The 17,757-nt window shown below is 40.7% G+C and overlaps 1 protein-coding gene across 3 annotated transcripts in view; it reads right to left on the bottom strand.

The window, feature by feature from the left end:
• Nucleotides 1–314: 314 nt before the first annotated feature.
• arfgef1 (ADP-ribosylation factor guanine nucleotide-exchange factor 1 (brefeldin A-inhibited)) overlaps nt 315–17,757 on the bottom strand; it is a 375,012-nt gene continuing 357,569 nt past the window's right edge. For all 3 annotated transcript variants that reach the window (XM_070891344.1, XM_070891351.1, XM_070891358.1), the window contains 3 exons: nt 7,610–7,748; nt 5,668–5,785; nt 315–1,577 (listed from right to left, as the gene is read on the bottom strand). In XM_070891344.1, coding sequence (XP_070747445.1) covers nt 1,413–1,577; nt 5,668–5,785; nt 7,610–7,748 — 422 coding nt within the window. In that variant the 3' untranslated portion in view covers nt 315–1,412. The remainder of the gene's footprint in view (nt 1,578–5,667; nt 5,786–7,609; nt 7,749–17,757) is intronic.

Here is a 17,757-nt window from a genome sequence, read left to right as displayed (position 1 = left end):
CAGGATACTGGTAATCAAAGTGGGACTGCACTGGTAAAAGAGAGTTCAAAAACTTTATTGAGCTATGACCTGATTAGAATATGCCAGATGATAACCAATATTGTACAGAAAGTTGTACATATTTTTTTACATAGAAAACTTTACATGTCTGTACCATATACATTTCAAACTTCTCCAAATATTTACTTTCTACATCCATAGTGACTAGGAATGCTTGGAACTCCGTTGTATCCATTTTTTTTATTAAAGCCCAGTTCACAGCTTCTTAATAATTAGGTTTCAGTATATTTCATCATCCCAAGCCCCAAAACTGATTCATTATTCAATATATTTAATTTAACATCAAATTTTATACATAGACAGTAGAACCTACATCAAACATGAAGACAGTTTTATGTCAGTGCAAATGCACCTCAGATCAACCTGCAGTGATTCAAGTTCCAGTTGTCAGGATCAATCCTTTTTTTTTTATAACAGGCCCTAGTCTGTAATATACAGGTAGGGGAAAACTCATCTTTATTGACAGGGTAACCATTCCGTTAATTACATTATCGCAATGGCCTTAGTGCCTCTTTCCTCAAATAATTGTCCACACTTAACTCCCCAGGTTCCAATACAACTGCATGAGCAACATTAAAGAAAATTTAAAAAAAATTCACAAAACCAAAAGCGAAAACAACCCAGTGCATACAATGAACAATAAAATAGCTGTGACAGCAACAAATAAACATAAAATATTGAAATAAAAGAAACCCATTCTGGAAGAACTATATAGTGTTAATATTGTATCTTACAGATTTGTATCTCTGTACAACAGATTTCACAGAAGGATGGTCATTATAACTTTAAAGGTCATGAGCTGTGCAAACAAATATTAGTTACTGGACAATGTTCAACTGATCTTTGCTAACAAATGCAGATTTAATTATACCTTCTAACCTGCCTGTAAGATGCTACGATTATATTTCCCTTACAGCATATATATTACTCACTGCGCCAAATTCTTCTGCCCCAGAAGTTTAAACTACAGTACTCATTTAAATATTTTCTCCACCATACAATATGCACTGCATCTGTCCATGTTTGCGTTTGACTCACAATGTTCTTCTCCATACTAAACTGCATTTCAAAGAATGACTAAACCATGAAATGCTGATTCCATGCTCAGCACGTGACAGCACTCAGTCCTTACCTTGGATCCTTCAGATAATGAATTTAATCATATAGAGCATTTTAAACGAAGATTACAGTTCACTCATCTGCATCTTTTAGGCAGGTTACAAACCAATAGAGTTAAAGCACCATCCTTTACAAAAAGATCGAGGCAGGAGGAGAGAGTCAAAGTAGGCAACTGCAGCCTGGTCCTTTTCAGATTTATGGACAGATTGCCTTAGCTAAGATCTCAATCATCATTACTGCTTGGTGGATCCATGCTCTTGTTCTGAAGGATGAGATATTTTAAAGACTATACCAATGCGGAGATAAAATTTGCGTAGAACAGCTCTCAATTCAGGAATCAGATTAAATTGCATAATTTCACACAAAAGGGGGTAGTACTTTGACGCATGGGCCTTGAACTGGAAAGAAAACAAAGACAAAAGGATAGCTAATTAAAATATTGAAAAAAGCACCCATATCATTACACAATATTTCTGCCTATATTTTAAACAGGTATAATCAATGTCCCTGGTGCTCCATCATGGCTGAATCTTCCTCCCTTGTTTTCCTTTTTAAATACAGCTTTCTCCATTGGAACCAACATCTGATGTATCAATACTTTGTGCTGATTGCAACTAACGTCAGCTGACACTAATCTTCTGATTTCCCCACCCCTTACACTATATTGGTTCTCAGACTTAATGCATTTATATTTTGTACATTTTATCTGCATGGATACTGTGAAAACCATGAAATGTGGGAATTAAACAGCCCATTGATTTCACATGATCATCTTAAATGGGCTTTGCAAAAACTCCGAGTCCAGTTCAGCAGGAAAGCATATAATGGGTGATATGCATGGATCTTAACAAGCTTCAAGTCAAAGAGGATTACAAGATTGGTGTTAACAGATACTGGTGTAATTCAGAAAAACAGGGATCAAGTATTTACTACTCAACACTCAGCTTTTTAACCTGGATATGAGAATAGCTAGGTATTAAATGGAAACTTTTACTATAAATAGGAACTTATATGCTAAGCACAGTAAACTGCTTTAAGTTTGCACACATTTTCTAAACGAAAGCCACCAATTTAGCATTATGTTATACATTAGTTTAAAAATTATATTGAGGTTGAGGTGTCTCTAAATCAAGGGTAGATCTGCCAGAGAATCCACATTCTCATGCTGTAGATTAGCCTTCAGGTGCTGCAGAGTTCCAGGGACCCCTTGGTATAATGTTCGAATTGTTATCCAAATGCTGTAAATATTATTTAAAAATAACTAAGGTTTATCAATTCCCACATTAATCTTGGACGAGGGCTCAACCATCGTCATAGTTATATCATATCCAGGGAATTAAACTTCAGGTTGACAAGTGAATGAAACAAATTAATCACTGGTGTTACTTATTCCAAAATGCTCACTTGACCTTAGGACGATTAAAAAAAACACAAACACTATTGCTCGGTCATAATATTAGGTCTCTTTCCTCATCAATGTCATTGCTATTGGTGTGATAGTAATGATGGGCAATTTCCCACCAACTTTTATTCAGTGGATAAACCGACAAGTTTAATGTTTAGGGTACAGACCCTTTGTTGAAACAGTCCCCACCCAAAATGTTTCTACAATGGTTTTGACAGTCTGCACCTAAACTTAAACTTGCACTTTCCACAGACACTGCCTGACCTGCTGATTATTTTCAGTATCTGTAGTTTTTTGACCCACCTTTCCTTTGAAGAAACGCTAAGCACCTTTTATAGCAATTCAACACATGGGGAATCAGAAGTACAATTCTGCTTCCTTATCACATTGTGGCATTAAAATGTTGTGCCACTAAATGGGCTTCACTTTGAACATTTAAGTGTTCAAGATTCAGCAAGTGATTTGCATGACTGAATATGTGAAAATGATCTTTTCAGATTTAATCTGATCAAAAACTGAAGTGCAACATATCTTTTGTTTCACATTTTGAAACCAGTGAAACATCTGTTCATACAAACACATGCCTAGAATCCTCTTGACAGATCGCATGCATTCGGAAGTAAAGGGCCTTTGCGGGCGGAGGGTTGGGCTATTTGCCCAACTTCTGCCCAGCGAATGCCCTTGAAATTCTTACGACTGATAAAAGCAAGCTTACGGAACTCACCATAAGTATGAATGAGGATTCCTCCTACTTTGATTTATTGGGCCGGCCTACGTAATCCCAGGGACGCACACAAAGCGCTTAAGTCATTGGGATATGTCGGCCTCTACGCAGGCCTTCGCTTAGAGATCTGGGAATATAAGTCTCCACACCTCCGGGACCACCAGGTAAATTCGTAGAAATTTTTCAGGTAGGAGGCATCCGCCCGCAGGAAGCTTCCGACCACAATTTCTAGGCCATTGTCTAATGGTTGGATTAATAACGTTGATACTGATGAGGAAAATCCAAAGGTGATCAAAAGAAACTGGAATGCTTTTTTGTTAATTAAACTGGGTGGTTATTGGTTGAGCTGAAGTGAGTATTTGGGAATGAATAAAACTATTGAATGAACCAACTATTGTGGTTCATTTTCTTCCTCAATGGGGCTATTTGTGAACATGCCAATTACCTTAGTGGATAACCAGATTGTAATCTTTGATTTAGAATCCTCAAAAGCCACCTAATCTCAACAGTTTCTGTATAATTTCAGCAAGTCAAGTAGATCAATTTACATTTTACATAATTCTCCACAGTTAACTGATGTTGGAAGCAAAACTTGTTAAACACGTCAATAGCTCACAAACCACTCCATTAGAGTAGCATTGAAAACAATCCTTGTAAACAGTTGCTGTGAAATATAGATCAACCATGCATATAAGCCAGACACTGGTTTTTGGTGACTAAATAATACAATTTCCATTTCATTATGTAAGATTCTTGGATTATTTACTGGTCCTTATGTGATTCCGATTCCATCTATTTTTTGTGAAAACTGCAAACAACTGGTCTTGGTCAAATCTTAATGTTAGCATAGAACATGGAAATCATAATACATATGCATAAAAAATGGCTCAGGGAATAACGAAGACTTTCTCTAGTGCCTCTCCTCTAGCTCCATGGTTTATAATTGCTCCTTTTAGCAAAAGGAACAAGTAGCTGGAATTGAAATCTTTAAAATTATTGGAGATTAAAATAAAAGCTTGTAAATTTTGTAAAAGGAGACAATACTGTCCTATTTTTAAATAAAGTACCTTTCATTTGTTTAATTCTGAGAAAGTCTGCCATGTATATTAAAGTCAGTGCTGTTGTACTGAAATATCAGCTTTTTCACCCGAGAAAATTGGTACCGCTTATCTTTTGTGCAAGTAATGAAAGAGGCTTGGTATCCATTTGGTCAGTTTATACTATATAACGACATTATAAACGTTCTGCATCTATTTTTGGCACATTTTTGAAGTATTAAATCAGCCAGAATTTTCTGAAACATTTTACAGTAGAGGAGGAGCACACACTGGCTTCAATAACATTACCTAAAATACAATACATGACTTGAAGAGGGATGTTTAATTACACGTTGATAAAAAAAATTGAATGTTACAAGCAGTGTCCATAACAGAGCTGCAAATTTATTTAGGACATCTGGCAGTGTTTTCTGAACAAACTACGTAATTTAATATTGTAAATTTAATAGTGTTTGAGACTGTACACTAACAGGATGTGTTTTCAAAATTTATAAGGCCCCAGCTAAATGCATTTTTAAAGAAGTGTTTCACAGCATTAACTGAATGAAATTACTGCTTGCTATAATTTAGACCCTTGGATTCTTTCAAAAGGAAACTAAAAGCTTAAATCCAGAGCAAGATAGTTATGACATGTGGTTAGAGTAAACGAGAGACTAATAAAATAGATCGGGCTGATTGCAGAACAAATATATATAGATATAAAAAACAGGCATAATAAGAACATAAGAATTAGGAACAGGAGTAGGCCATCTAGCCCCTCGAGCCTGCTCCGCCATTCAATAAAATCATGGCTGATCTGGCCGTGGACTCAGCTCCACTTACCCGCCCGTTCCCCATAACCCTTAATTCCCTTATTGATTAAAAATCTATCTATCTGTGATTTGAATACATTCAATGAGCTAGCCTCAACTGCTTCCTTGGGCAGAGAATTCCACAGATTCACAACCCTCTGGGAGAAGAAATTCCTTCTCAACTCGGTTTTAAATTGGCTCCCCCGTATTTTGAGGCTGTGCCCCCTAGTTCTAGTCTCCCCGGCCAGTGGAAACAACCTCTCTGCCTCTATCTTGTCTATCCCTTTCATTATTTTAAATGTTTCTATAAGATCACCCCTCATCCTTCTGAACTCCAACGAGTAAAGACCCAGTCTACTCAATCTATCATCATAAGGTAACCTCCTCATCTCCGGAATCAGCCGGATAACTTGCATCTAACAATAATGTCTATCTTGTGACAAGTCACTAAAGTATTAACATAAACAAAAGATTTTATTCTAATGGTTGCAGAAATAGGCTGATTCTTACCCTTTCATCATTTATTTTAAGGACTTTAGTTAAAAAAAGTAGGAGGAGATTGGTCCAGGCTTCCCGGTGACTTTCTGAGGTAAGTGTCAGGAAGTAGCTGAGAGCTTCGCTGCAAACACTATTGAAAGAAAATTGCTGGTATCAGTTACAATACACAAAATCAATATACTGTCTTAAGAAATATGCAACTCAATTGTAAACCCAAAACCCTTTTTGGCCATGTACCCTAATTTGAATACCTTTGGTCAAATTAACCACAATTTTAAAAACAAAGGTGTTTTCCCCCCATCCTAACCCTAACCCAGGCCACATACCAGATAGGCAAATTACTTTCAGGCATCTAATGTTCCATTTATTAACAGAGTCAACATCAGCATGTGAAGACTAGCATTAGAGGGCATAACATCTTGGACATAGTTTTCTGTAATGAGCTACAATTGATAAGATGACCTAAAGTTGGAGGAGTACCTTACTAATTCAGATCACCATCATAAGATTTCAAATATGGGGCTGCAGCAGGTTCAGGGATAAAATTTCAGAAGGCTCTATTTCTGGAAATGAAGAGATATCTAGCGGTGGTTAAAAGTGGGAGAGAGTGAACTAAATGTAAATGAGGATTATTGCAACACGCAAAAAAGGGACAATTTCAAAAAAGTTCCCGAAAGGTTTTGAAGCCTTGTGAGAAGGAGGTGTGTGTATGATGATAAAAAGCCACAATGGCTTTGTGGGGACTTGGGTAACTTGTACTCAAGAAAAAGTATTTAAAGGCTTAGAAAAGGAGTAATAGTTCTTCGGGTAGGAAAAAGTATAAAAAGCCGTTAGCATTAGCAAAAAGAAATATTAGGCAAGCTAAAATGAATCCAGAAAGGAGGATAGTTGAACATGACTAAAATAACTGGAAAGCATTTTTTGCTTATGCTTGGAATCATGAGCTGATTAGAGAACATCTAGGACTGTTGCAGGATGACTCGGGTAAAGTTAGAGAATGAGAAAGGCATGGCAGAAGAGAAAAGCAGATACTTTATATCTGTTCTTAACTGTGGGGGGATCGACCTGTCCACCTGCAGAGTGGGTAACAAACAAAAGGAGTTTGCTAAAAAGGCTCAAGGTGGAAAAAACACTCAGAACAGATTTAATTTATCCTGGGAAACTGAAGGAAATGGCTGAAGTTCTTGATGATGCCACAGTAAGCAGTTTAATACTTCACTGAGTACTGGGCAAGTACAGAACGATTGGAGGAAAGTATATGTGATGCTTTGATATTAAACAAAGTATTAAAATTACAACCGGTCAAATATAGACTGCTGGGTTTAACCTTAGTTATGGGGAAATAAATGAAGAGGGTCATTAGCAATGCCATTAATGATCACCTAGTATGCTCAAGCTTGATGGGGGGTACTTAACATGTCTTCAGAAAGCAGAGGTCATGTTTGATAAATCTGACCCAGTTTTCTTTAAGTTACTAGAACAGTAGATCAGGAAGATCCAACAGATATCATCTGCTTGACAAGATATCATCTGATGATGAAAACAGTCCTATCAAAGTATGGAAACAAAAGGTTAAAGTTTAAAAAAATAGAAACTTGAAAGAACAGAAAATTCTGAAAATGTACAATAGGTGATCAACATCTGAAAGAAAATGAATGAAGAATTGTACTAAAAACATTAAAGTATCTTTCTCTTTCAGCAGTTGATCAAACTACAGTTACAAGCTGGCCAAAAATTTGATCGAATAGTAATCATCCCCCAAACAAAAACGTCAAAGAGATAATGGAAACCTGAAAGTTGCAAATTAAGATGTGATCTGAAGGATACCAAAAACAAAATTACTCAGGGTTTCATGATTTCCCCCCCCTTTAGTTCTCAATGTTCTTTCATCAGAACTACAAGCCTCAAAGCTGACTGCTGTGTTTTCCAACTAGTCACAGGAATTGCTACTTACTTTAGTAATCGTTGCTGAACTTCCACCCAAGCATCACTTCGATTTTTATCTGTGTACATACGGAATAAAATCCGCAGACCACAAGCAACGCTACTGGTCTCTTGTTTCAAAAGATTAGGCTTTGATTTGCCTTTGAAGCCTGTATGGATAGAAAGAGAAGTAATGCTCGTTAAAACAAAAATTCTGGACATGCCAATAAAAAATATATTCAGTCTTGAAAAGAATATAAATTATTTTCCATCTACAGTAATATATCAAATAACTTGTGTATCGTACCGATGGTCAACTTTTATTTTACAATGGTTGCGTGTATTTGCCATGTTATAAAAATGTTGGAAAGTATAATAAATAGGATTAAAATTATAATCCCTAATATATTACTTTCCATTCTGAAATAAATCAAAGATTTACTGATCAAACAATTTCTATAACAATGCTGACATATACTCGACAATAATACGTATATCTGTTTGATTAAAGTAATAAAATATACTTGAAACTCCAGCAGAAGTACTAGTAGTGATCTCTACTCGGGGAAACAGGTGCTTTCTATCTACTCTATCTAAGCCCCTCATAGTTTTATACACCTCAATTAAATCTCCCCTCAGCCTCCTCTAATCAAAAGAAAACAACCCCAGCCTGTTCAATCTTTCCTCATAGCTAAAACTCCCCAGTCCTGGCAACATTCCTGTAAATCTCCTCAGTACCCTCTCTAGTACAATCACATCTTTCCTGTAATGTGGTGACCAGAACTGTATGCAGTCATAGTCAATGTATTCACTGAGGCGTACGAAAGCATGGGCTTTACACTAAACATCCGTAAGACAAAGGTCCTCCACCAACCTGTCCCAGCCGCACAGCACTGCCCCCAGTCATCAAGATCCACAGCGCGGCCCTGGACAACGTAGACCATTTCCCAAACCTCGGGAGCCTCTTGTCAACAAGAGCAGACATTGACAAGATTCAACACCGCCTCCAGTGCAGCAGCGCAGCCTTCGGCCGCCTGAGGAAGAGTGTTTGAAGACCAGGCCCTCAAATCTGCCACCAAGCTCATGGTCTACAGGGCTGTAGTAATACCCGCCCTCCTATATGGCTCAGAGACATGGACCACGTACAGTCGACACCTCAAGTCGCTGGAGAAATACCACCAATGGTGTCTCTGCAAAATCCTGCAAATCCCCTGGGAGGACAGATGCACCAACGTTAGCGTCCTCGACCAGGCCAACATCCCCAGCATTGAAGCACTGACCACACTTGATCAGTTCTGCTCGGCAGGCCACATTGTTCGCATGCGACACGAGACTCCCAAAGCAAGCGCTCTACTCGGAACTCCTTCAAGGCAAACGAGGCAAAGGTGGGCAGAGGAAACGTTGCAGGGACACCCTCAAAGCCTCCCTGATAAAGTGCAGCATCGCCATTGACACCTGGGAGTTCCTGGTCAAAGATCGCCCTAAGTGGAGGAAGCACATCCGGGAGGGCGCTGAGCACCTCGAGTCTCATCGCCAAGAACATGCAGAAATCAAGCGCAGGCAGCGGAAAGAGCGTGCGGCAAACCAATCCCACCCTCGCTTACCCTCAACGACTATCTGTCACACCTGTGACGGGGACTGTGGTTTTCGTATTGGACTGTTCAGTCACCTAAGGACTCATTTTTAGAGTGGAAGTAAGTCTTCCTCGATTCCAAGGGACTGCTCTATGATGATATGATGCAGTACTCCAGCTGTGGCCTAACTGGTGTTTTACACAGTTCAAGCTTAACCTTCCTGGTCTTATATTCTATGCCTCAGCTAATAAAAGGAAAGTATCCCATATACCTTCTTAACCACCTTATCTACCTGTCCCGCTACCTTCAGGGATCTGTGGGATGCACTCCAAGTTCCCTCTGTTCCTCTACACTTCTCAGTATCCTACCATTTATTGTGCATTCCCTTGCCTTGTTATCCCTCCCCAAATACATTACCTCACACTTCTCCAGATTGAATTCCATTTGCCACTTTTCTGCCCATCTGACCAGTCCATTGATATCTTCCTGCTGTCTACAGTTTTCTTCCTCACTCTCAACCACATGGCCAATTTTTGTATCATCTGCAAACTTCTTAATCATGCCCCCTACATTGAAGTCTAAATCGTTGATGTATACCACAAAAAGCAAGGGACCTAGTACTGAGCCCTGCAGAACCCCACTGGAAACAGCTTTCCGGTCTCAAAAACATCTGTCGACCATTACCCTTTGCTTCCTGCCACTGAGCCAATTTTGGCTCCAGCTTGCCACTTTCCCGTGGATCCTATGAGCTTTTACTTTTCTGCCCAGTCTGCCATGTGAAGAGAAAAAGATTAGTGAAGATTAATTTAGGTTCCTTGCAATCAGAATCAGGTGAATTCATAATGGGGAACAAGGAAATGGTAGGCCAATTGAACAAATACTTTGGTTCTGTCTTTACTAAGGAAGACATAAATAACCTCCCGAAAATACTCGGGGATCGAGGGTCTTGCGAGAAGGGGAAACTGAGGAAAATTCTTATTAGTCAGGAAATAGTGTTAGGGAAATTGAAGGGACTGAAGGCTGATAAATCCCCAGGGCCTGATAGTCTGCATCCCAGAGTACTTAAGGAAGTGGCCCTAGAAATAGTGGATGCATTGGTGGTCATTTTCCATGGACTCTGGTTCAGTTCCTATGGATTGGAGGGTAGCTAATGTAACCCCACTTTTTAAAAAAGGAGCGAGAAAGCAGGGAATTTTAGACCGGTTATAGCCTGACATCGGTGGTGGAGAAAATGCTGGAATCAATTATTAAAGATGTAATAGCACATTTGGAAAACAGTGACAGGATCGGTCCAAGTCAGCATGGATTTATGAAAGGGAAATCATGCTTGACAAATCTTCTAGAATTTTTTGAGGAAGTAACTAGTAGAGTGGACAAGGGAGAACTAGTGGATGTGGTGTATTTGGACTTTCAAAAGGCTCCCGCACAAGAGATTAGTGTGCAAAATTAAGGCACATGATATTGACATGGATAGAGAACTGGTTGGCAGACAGGAAGCAAAGAGTGGGAATAAACGGGTCCTTTTCAGAATGGCATGCAGTGACTAGTGGGGTGCCACAGGGTTCAGTGCTGGGACCCCAGCTATTTACAATATACATTAATGATTTAGACGAAGGAATTAAATGTAATATCTCCAAGTTCAGATGACACTAAGCTGGGTGGCAGTGCGAGTTGTGAGGAGGATGCTAGGAGGCTGCAGGGGGACTTGGACAGGTTAGGTGAATGGGCAAATGCATAGCAGATGCAGTATAATGTGGCTAAGTGTGAGGTTATCCACTTTGGGGGCAAAAATAGGAAGGCAGATTATCTGAATGGTGACAGATTAGTAAAAGGGGAGATGCAACGAGACCTGGGTGTCATGGTACATCAGTCATCGAAGGTAGACATGCAGGTACAGCAGGCAGTAAAGAAAGCAAATGGCATGCTGGCCTTCATAGCGAAAGGATTTGAGTATAGGAGCAGGGAGGTCTTACTGCAGTTGTACAGTACCTTGGTGAGACCGCAACCTTGAGTATTGAGCACAGTTTGGTCTCCTAATCTGAGGAAGGACATTCTTGCTATTGAGAGAGTGCAGCGAAGGTTCACCAGACTGATTCCTGGGATTGCAGGACTGACATATGAAGAAAGACTGGATTGACTAGGCTTATATTCACTGGAATTTAGAAGAATGAGAGGGGATCTCATAGAAACATAAAATTCTGACGGGATTGGACAGCTTAGATGGAGGAAGAATGTTCCCGATGTTGGGGTAGTCCAAAACCAGGGGTCACAGTCTGAGGATAAGGGGTAAGCCATGTGGGACCGAGATGAGGGGAAACCTCTTCACCCAGAGAATTGTGATCCTGTGGAATTTTCTACCACAGAAAGTTGTTGAGGCCAGTTCGTTGGATATATTTAAAAGGGAGTTAGATGTGGCCCTTACGGCTAATGGGATCAAGGGGTATGGAGAGAAAGCAGAATGGGGTACTGAAGTTGCATGATCAGCCATGATCTTATTGAATGGTGGTGCAGGCTCGAAGGGCCGAATGACCTACTCCTGCACCTATTTTCTATGTTTCTATGTAGCACCTTGTCAAAAGCCTTACTAAAAATCATACACACTACATCAATCGCACTCCCCTCATCAACCCTCCTTGTTACGTCCTCAAGTTAGTCAGATACGGCCTTCCAGTAACAAATTCATGCTGGCTGACCTTGATTGTGTGTGCTATATCTCTAACTTTTTGCAGTTCTGATGAAAGACCATCGACCCGAAATGTTAACTTTGTTTCTCTCTCCATCGATGCTGCCTGGCCTGCTGAGTATTTCCACCTATTTTTGTTTTTATTTGAGATTTCCACCATTCACAGTATTTTGCTTTCAGAAAATACACCTTTGTAGTCACTGTTTCAATGATGCACTGCAGCATTCAAGAGATAGTTTTGTTCAGGTTTTTGCTGGCAGCGCTCATCATCCAGATGCCAATTTTCAGTATACTCAACATTTCTGCTGTGTGACATTGCAGCATAATTATTGCAAGTTTGCTGTCTTCAAATTACTACAAGATATGGTGTATCCACATTTGACACACTGTGGCAGCATAAAGCATTCCTAGGATAGGTAATAACATAAGCAAATTAATAAGTAGTTTCCTTTACACTGCCTTAACAACAGGTCTTAACTCGAACGTTAAGAGTACGTCCTACGCACCAGTGTGAATCTTCACAGAACCGCCATTATTGCAGTCTCTCTTGAATGACTATCAATTTCTGAACAGTTTTGTGTGGGAACTAATAACCAAAAGGAATGGAATGGAGGTGTTCAAACAAGAATTTAGCTTAATACAGGAGCAGCATTTACCCCTAAGGGGCAAGAGCACCATTTACCAAATAAAACAACCATGGTTGATAAAAGAGGTGAGTGATAGCATACAACTAAAGGAAAGAGCATACAAAAAGGCCAAGAATAATGTAGATCCAGGGGACTGGGAGATAAAGAACAGCAAAAGAAGACAACAAAAATAGTAAGAGCTGCAAAAAGGAATACGAAGAGAAGCTTGCGAGGGTTATCGAGATTAATACAAAAGTTTTTACAATTATATTAGAAGAAAATGGGTATAAAGAGTAATATGAACCCTTTAAAACAAATGGGGATAATATTGCAAATGAAAATAAGGAAATGGCAGACTTGTTGAATAATTACTTTGAGTCAGTCTTCACAGTAATAATAACTTTTATTTATATAGCGCCGTTAATGTAGTAAATGTCCCAAGGCGCTTCACAACAGTGTTACAAGACAAAACAGATAAATTTGATACCGAGCCACAAAAGAAGAAATTAAGGCAGATGGCCAAAAGCTTGTTTAAAAAGATAGGTTTTAAGGAGCGTCATAAAGGAGGAAAGAAAGATAGAGAGGAGGAGAGGTTTAGGGAGGGAGTTCCAGAGCTTCGGGCCCAAACAGCTGAAGGCACGGCCACCGAGGGTTGAGCAGTTTATAATGAGGGATGTTCAAGAGGCCAGAGTTTGAGGAGCAGACATCTTGTGGGGTTGTGAGGTTGAGAAAGATTACAGAGACAGGGAGGAGGAAGGCCATGGAGTGATTTGTAAACAAGGATGAGAATTTTGAAATAAGAGGCGTTCTTTAACCGGGAGCCAATGTAAGTCAGAAAGCACAGGGGTGATGTGTGATCGTGATTTGGTGCGGGTTAGTACACGGGCTGCTGAGTTTTGGATGACCTCAAGTTTACGTAGTGTAGAATGTGGGAGGCCGGCCAGGAGTGAGTTGGAGTAGTCAAGTCTAGAGGTAACAAGGACATGAAGGAGAGTTTCAGCAGCAGAAGAGCTGAGACAGGGGTGGAGGCGAGCAATGTTATGGAGGTGGAAAAAGGCAGTTTTAGTTATGCCGCGTATGTGTGGCTGAAAACTCATTTGAGAGTCCAATATGACACCTAGGTTGCGAACAGTCTTGTTCACCATCAGATTGATGCTAGGGAGTGGGATAGAGTCAGTGGTTAGGGAACGCAATTTGTGGCGGGGACCAATACTTAATTGGAGAAAATTTCTGCTCATCCAGTACTGGATGTCAGACAAGCAATCTGACAATTTAGATACCAAACAGGGGTCGAGAGAAGTGGTGGAGAGATAGAGCTGGGTGTCATCAGCGTACATGTGGAAACGGACTCCGTGTTTTCGGATGATATCTCCAAGGTACAGCATATAGATGAGAAATAAGAGGGGGCCAAGGACATGTCCTTGGGGACACAAGAGATAACGATGCGGGAGTGGGAGCAGTAACCATTGCAGGAGATTTTCCAGCTACAATTAGACAAGGATGGAACCAGGCGAGTGCAGTCCCACCTAGCTGGACATTGGTGGAGAGGCATTGTAGGAAGATGGAGTGGTCAACTGTGTCAAAGGCTGCAGACAGGTCCAGAAGGACGAGGAGAGATAGTTTATCTTTGTCACACTCACAAAGGATGTCATTTGTGACTTTGATGAGAGCCGTTTTGGTACTGTGGCAGGGACGAAAACCAGATTGAAAGGATTCAAGGATTGAATTCATGGAAAGATGATCACAGATTTGGGAGGCGACAATACGTTCAAATACTTTGGACAGGAAAGGGCGGTTGGAGATGGGGCAATAGCTCGCAAGCACAATGGGGTCGAGGGTTGGTTTTTTGAGAGGGGTGATGACAGCAGATTTGAAGGAGAGGGGAACAGTACCTGAGGAGAGAGAACCTTTAACAATGTCAGCTAACATGGGATCCCAAAAAAGGAAGTTGGGTGGTCAGCAGTTTAGTGGGAATAGGGTCAAGAGAGCAGGAAGTGGATCTCATGGTCAAGATGAGTTTGGAGAGATCAAGAGGGGAGATCAAGGAGAAACTAGAGAAAGATAGGAGATTAGGGCTAGGGCAGGGGGGAGCCGAAGATGAAGTTTGGCCCTGTGGGCTAGGTGATGGAAGGGAACTCGTAGAGGCAGCTGATTGTCTCAAAGATTGAGACCATCCAAAGAAGTCCATGAGCTCCTCACACTTGTTGGAGGCGAATTGATGTAAGCAAGAAAAAAAAAATTCGAATTTTGTTTTTAATAGAAAAAATAGCACTACAGACTGAAAAATTACCCAGGACCTGATGGTTTCCACCACAGGGTTTTAAAGCAAGTATGAGAGGAAATTACAGATGCTTTAGCCATAATCTTCCAAAACCCTCTCGATTCAGGAATTGTCCCTTTAGAATGGAATATTGCAAATGTAACTTCATTATTTAATAAAGGTGAAAGAGAAACCAGGAAATTTTAAACCCGTTAATCTGTTGGGAAATTATTGGAATCTATAACGAAGAGTGACAACACTTAGAGAAATGTCAGCTGATTAGAGTGAACCAATATGGATTTGTATAGGGTAGGTCATGTCAAACGAACCTAATTAAATTTTTTGAGGAACGAACTAAAGTAGTAGACAAGGGAATGTGTATGGTTATATTTATATTGAATTCTATAAGGCATTTGATACAGTTCCACATAAGAGACTATTAGCTAAAATTAAAGCTCATGGAATTTAAAGGGAAATTATTGACCTGGTTAGGAGATCGTTAGGTGGTAGAAAATAGAGACTAGGGCTAATGGATATGTACTCAAATTGGAAGGGTCTTTGCTGGGGTCTCAACTATTCACTATATTCATTAATGTTAACACAATAGAGAGCCATATATCCAAAGATTGGAGGTACAGTAAGTTGTACAGACGGGAGCATAAAATTAGAAAGCGACATGGATAGATTAAGTGAGTGGGAAAAATTGTGTCAGATGGATTTCAATGCAGGCAAGAGTGAGGTCATCCATTTTGGACCAAAAAAGGATAGATCTAAGTATTTTTTAAATGGTGAAACGCTCAGAACAGTGGAGATCCAAAGAGATTTAGGGGCCTATTAACACAGATCACTAAAATGTCAGGTATAAATAAATATATTAAAAAGTTAACAGAATGTTAGCCTTTATATCTAGAGGCCTAGAATATAAAGAGGAGGAAGTTTTGCTACAGCTGTACAAAGCCCTCGTTTAGACCACATCCAAAATATTGTGTACAGTTCTGAGCACCGCACCTTAGAAGGACATATTGGCCTTGGCAGGAATGCAGCGCAAACTCACCAGAATGTAACCATGGCTCCAAGGGTTAGATTATGATGAGAGATTATATAATCTAATTTTCTATTCCTGAAATATTGAAGACTCTAGGGTGATTTAATTGAGGCTTTTAGGATTTTAAAAGGACTGGATAGGGTGGAGTCATCCAAGACAAGGCAACATAACTTTAAAATCAGAGCCAAGCCATTCGGGAGAGCGCTTAGGAAACACTTCTTCACGCAAAGGGTGGTGGAAGTGTGGCACTCTCTCCCACAAAAAGCTGGAGCTGCTATCTTAATTAACAATTTAAAATTGGAGATCGATAAATGTTTGCTAGCCAAGGGTATTAAGGGATATGGAACCAAGGCGGGTGTAAGAGAAAATTGGCATTAGGGGTATAAGCGAAATAAGGTTTAAAGTGCCGGCTTCTACATTGGCTCAGCAAAAGGGGCAGAAGGTCTGTGGCTGACCTCACATTCTAACATATTCCAGCACCAAGGACCCAGAGGCCTCTGATTCAACATTGATGTACCAAAACACCAGATAACATGAAGGTACGTCCAGACCGACAAGATAAGACTGTGAAAAGACTCGAAACAGACTTTTAGGTGCTACGTACGATCAGCAAATTCTAATCCAATGAGGTCATCCCAGTTAAGGTCTAAAGGTTGCCTTGAGGTCTTGGTCTGTCAATCCAAAATATTACTAATAAGGTAACCCAATTAGAGATCGAGGGAGGTCGTACCGGGGGGGGGGGGGGGGGGCGAAGGGATCTATGAAATGTATAAATGATGTACAATTTTGCTATTCAGGGAACATCTCGACTCACAGGCGGCTGTGATGAGAAGTGTTCCCGGACGTCCGTAATTAAAGATCGTTATACCTTTCCATCCGTTTCCATCTAATACTTCGAGGGCTGCTATGCGGGTTGGGACAAACGTCGACCCTTTATATTAAAGGGCCCGCTTGTGGGAAGAGAAGCCTTCCCATTTTCCCCTTCAATTTGGCGCTGCGAGCAGGGTGCAAGATCTTCCCGAACGGAACAATGATCCAGCTGTTGGGGTGAGTATGTTTAATTTACCACCTTCAAGTTAGAGCTGTGGCATTGTAAACCGGGAGGGAAGGACATCTGTACAAAGAACCATCTGTAGCGGGTCCCGGAGGGATGGAGACGGAGGACAGGGACGAACTAGGGGTGGGAGGGGGTTAAAAGGCATACTCTGAGATGCGCGCGTGTAGCAAGCGCGGCAGTGCGAGGGTACAACACAAGGGAAGACATATGGACTAGACCTATTGACCCAAGCGGTATGAGCGCAGAGACGAGACATATTGACCCAGAAGCGAGGCAGTACGGGTGTACTGTTCAAAAAGACATATAGACGCGTCCCCGCAGAGACGAGACATATTGACCCAGAAGCGTGGCAGTAGGAGTGTACGGCACCAAGGGGAGACATATAGACAACGTGCTGCATCCCAAACACGAATTAAAGGGAATGCCCAAGACCCCTACACCTTCCCCAAAGTACGATGGGTAACCCGGCTAGTAAAAAGGTGAATAAAACCAATGAGGGAACAGAAACCCAGGCCAGCAAAAAAAATGGAGGAAGAATGTAACTGGGGACCAAAAGGTCTCTACTAAATTTGCTGGGCAAAAAATACGCAACATTAAATGAAGAACTGAAATGGAAAGGGTGGCAGCCCACGGATACCCCGATAGACAGAAACAATGGTGAGATAGTCAGATCAAACACAAGGGTGAAATGGCCCAAGTAATTATCCTCACCTGTTACCGGGAACAGGTAAAAGGAATAGATACCCACACTGAATTGATTCAGGAATTAAAAACTAAAATAACGGAATTAGAAAAGGCTGTAAAGGAGAACGGACAAACCTTAGTGCGCATCAGCAACACCCGACCCAAAAATAACCCCCCCCAGTACCCCAAATATACCCCTCCCTGAAAGAGGTACAAGCAGGGGAGCCCCAAGATAATAACGGGACCCAGG

The sequence above is a fragment of the Pristiophorus japonicus genome, chromosome 1 (assembly GCF_044704955.1).
Source record: "Pristiophorus japonicus isolate sPriJap1 chromosome 1, sPriJap1.hap1, whole genome shotgun sequence".
NCBI lineage: Eukaryota > Metazoa > Chordata > Chondrichthyes > Pristiophoridae > Pristiophorus > Pristiophorus japonicus.
This window is presented reverse-complemented; position numbering and strand designations above follow the sequence as displayed.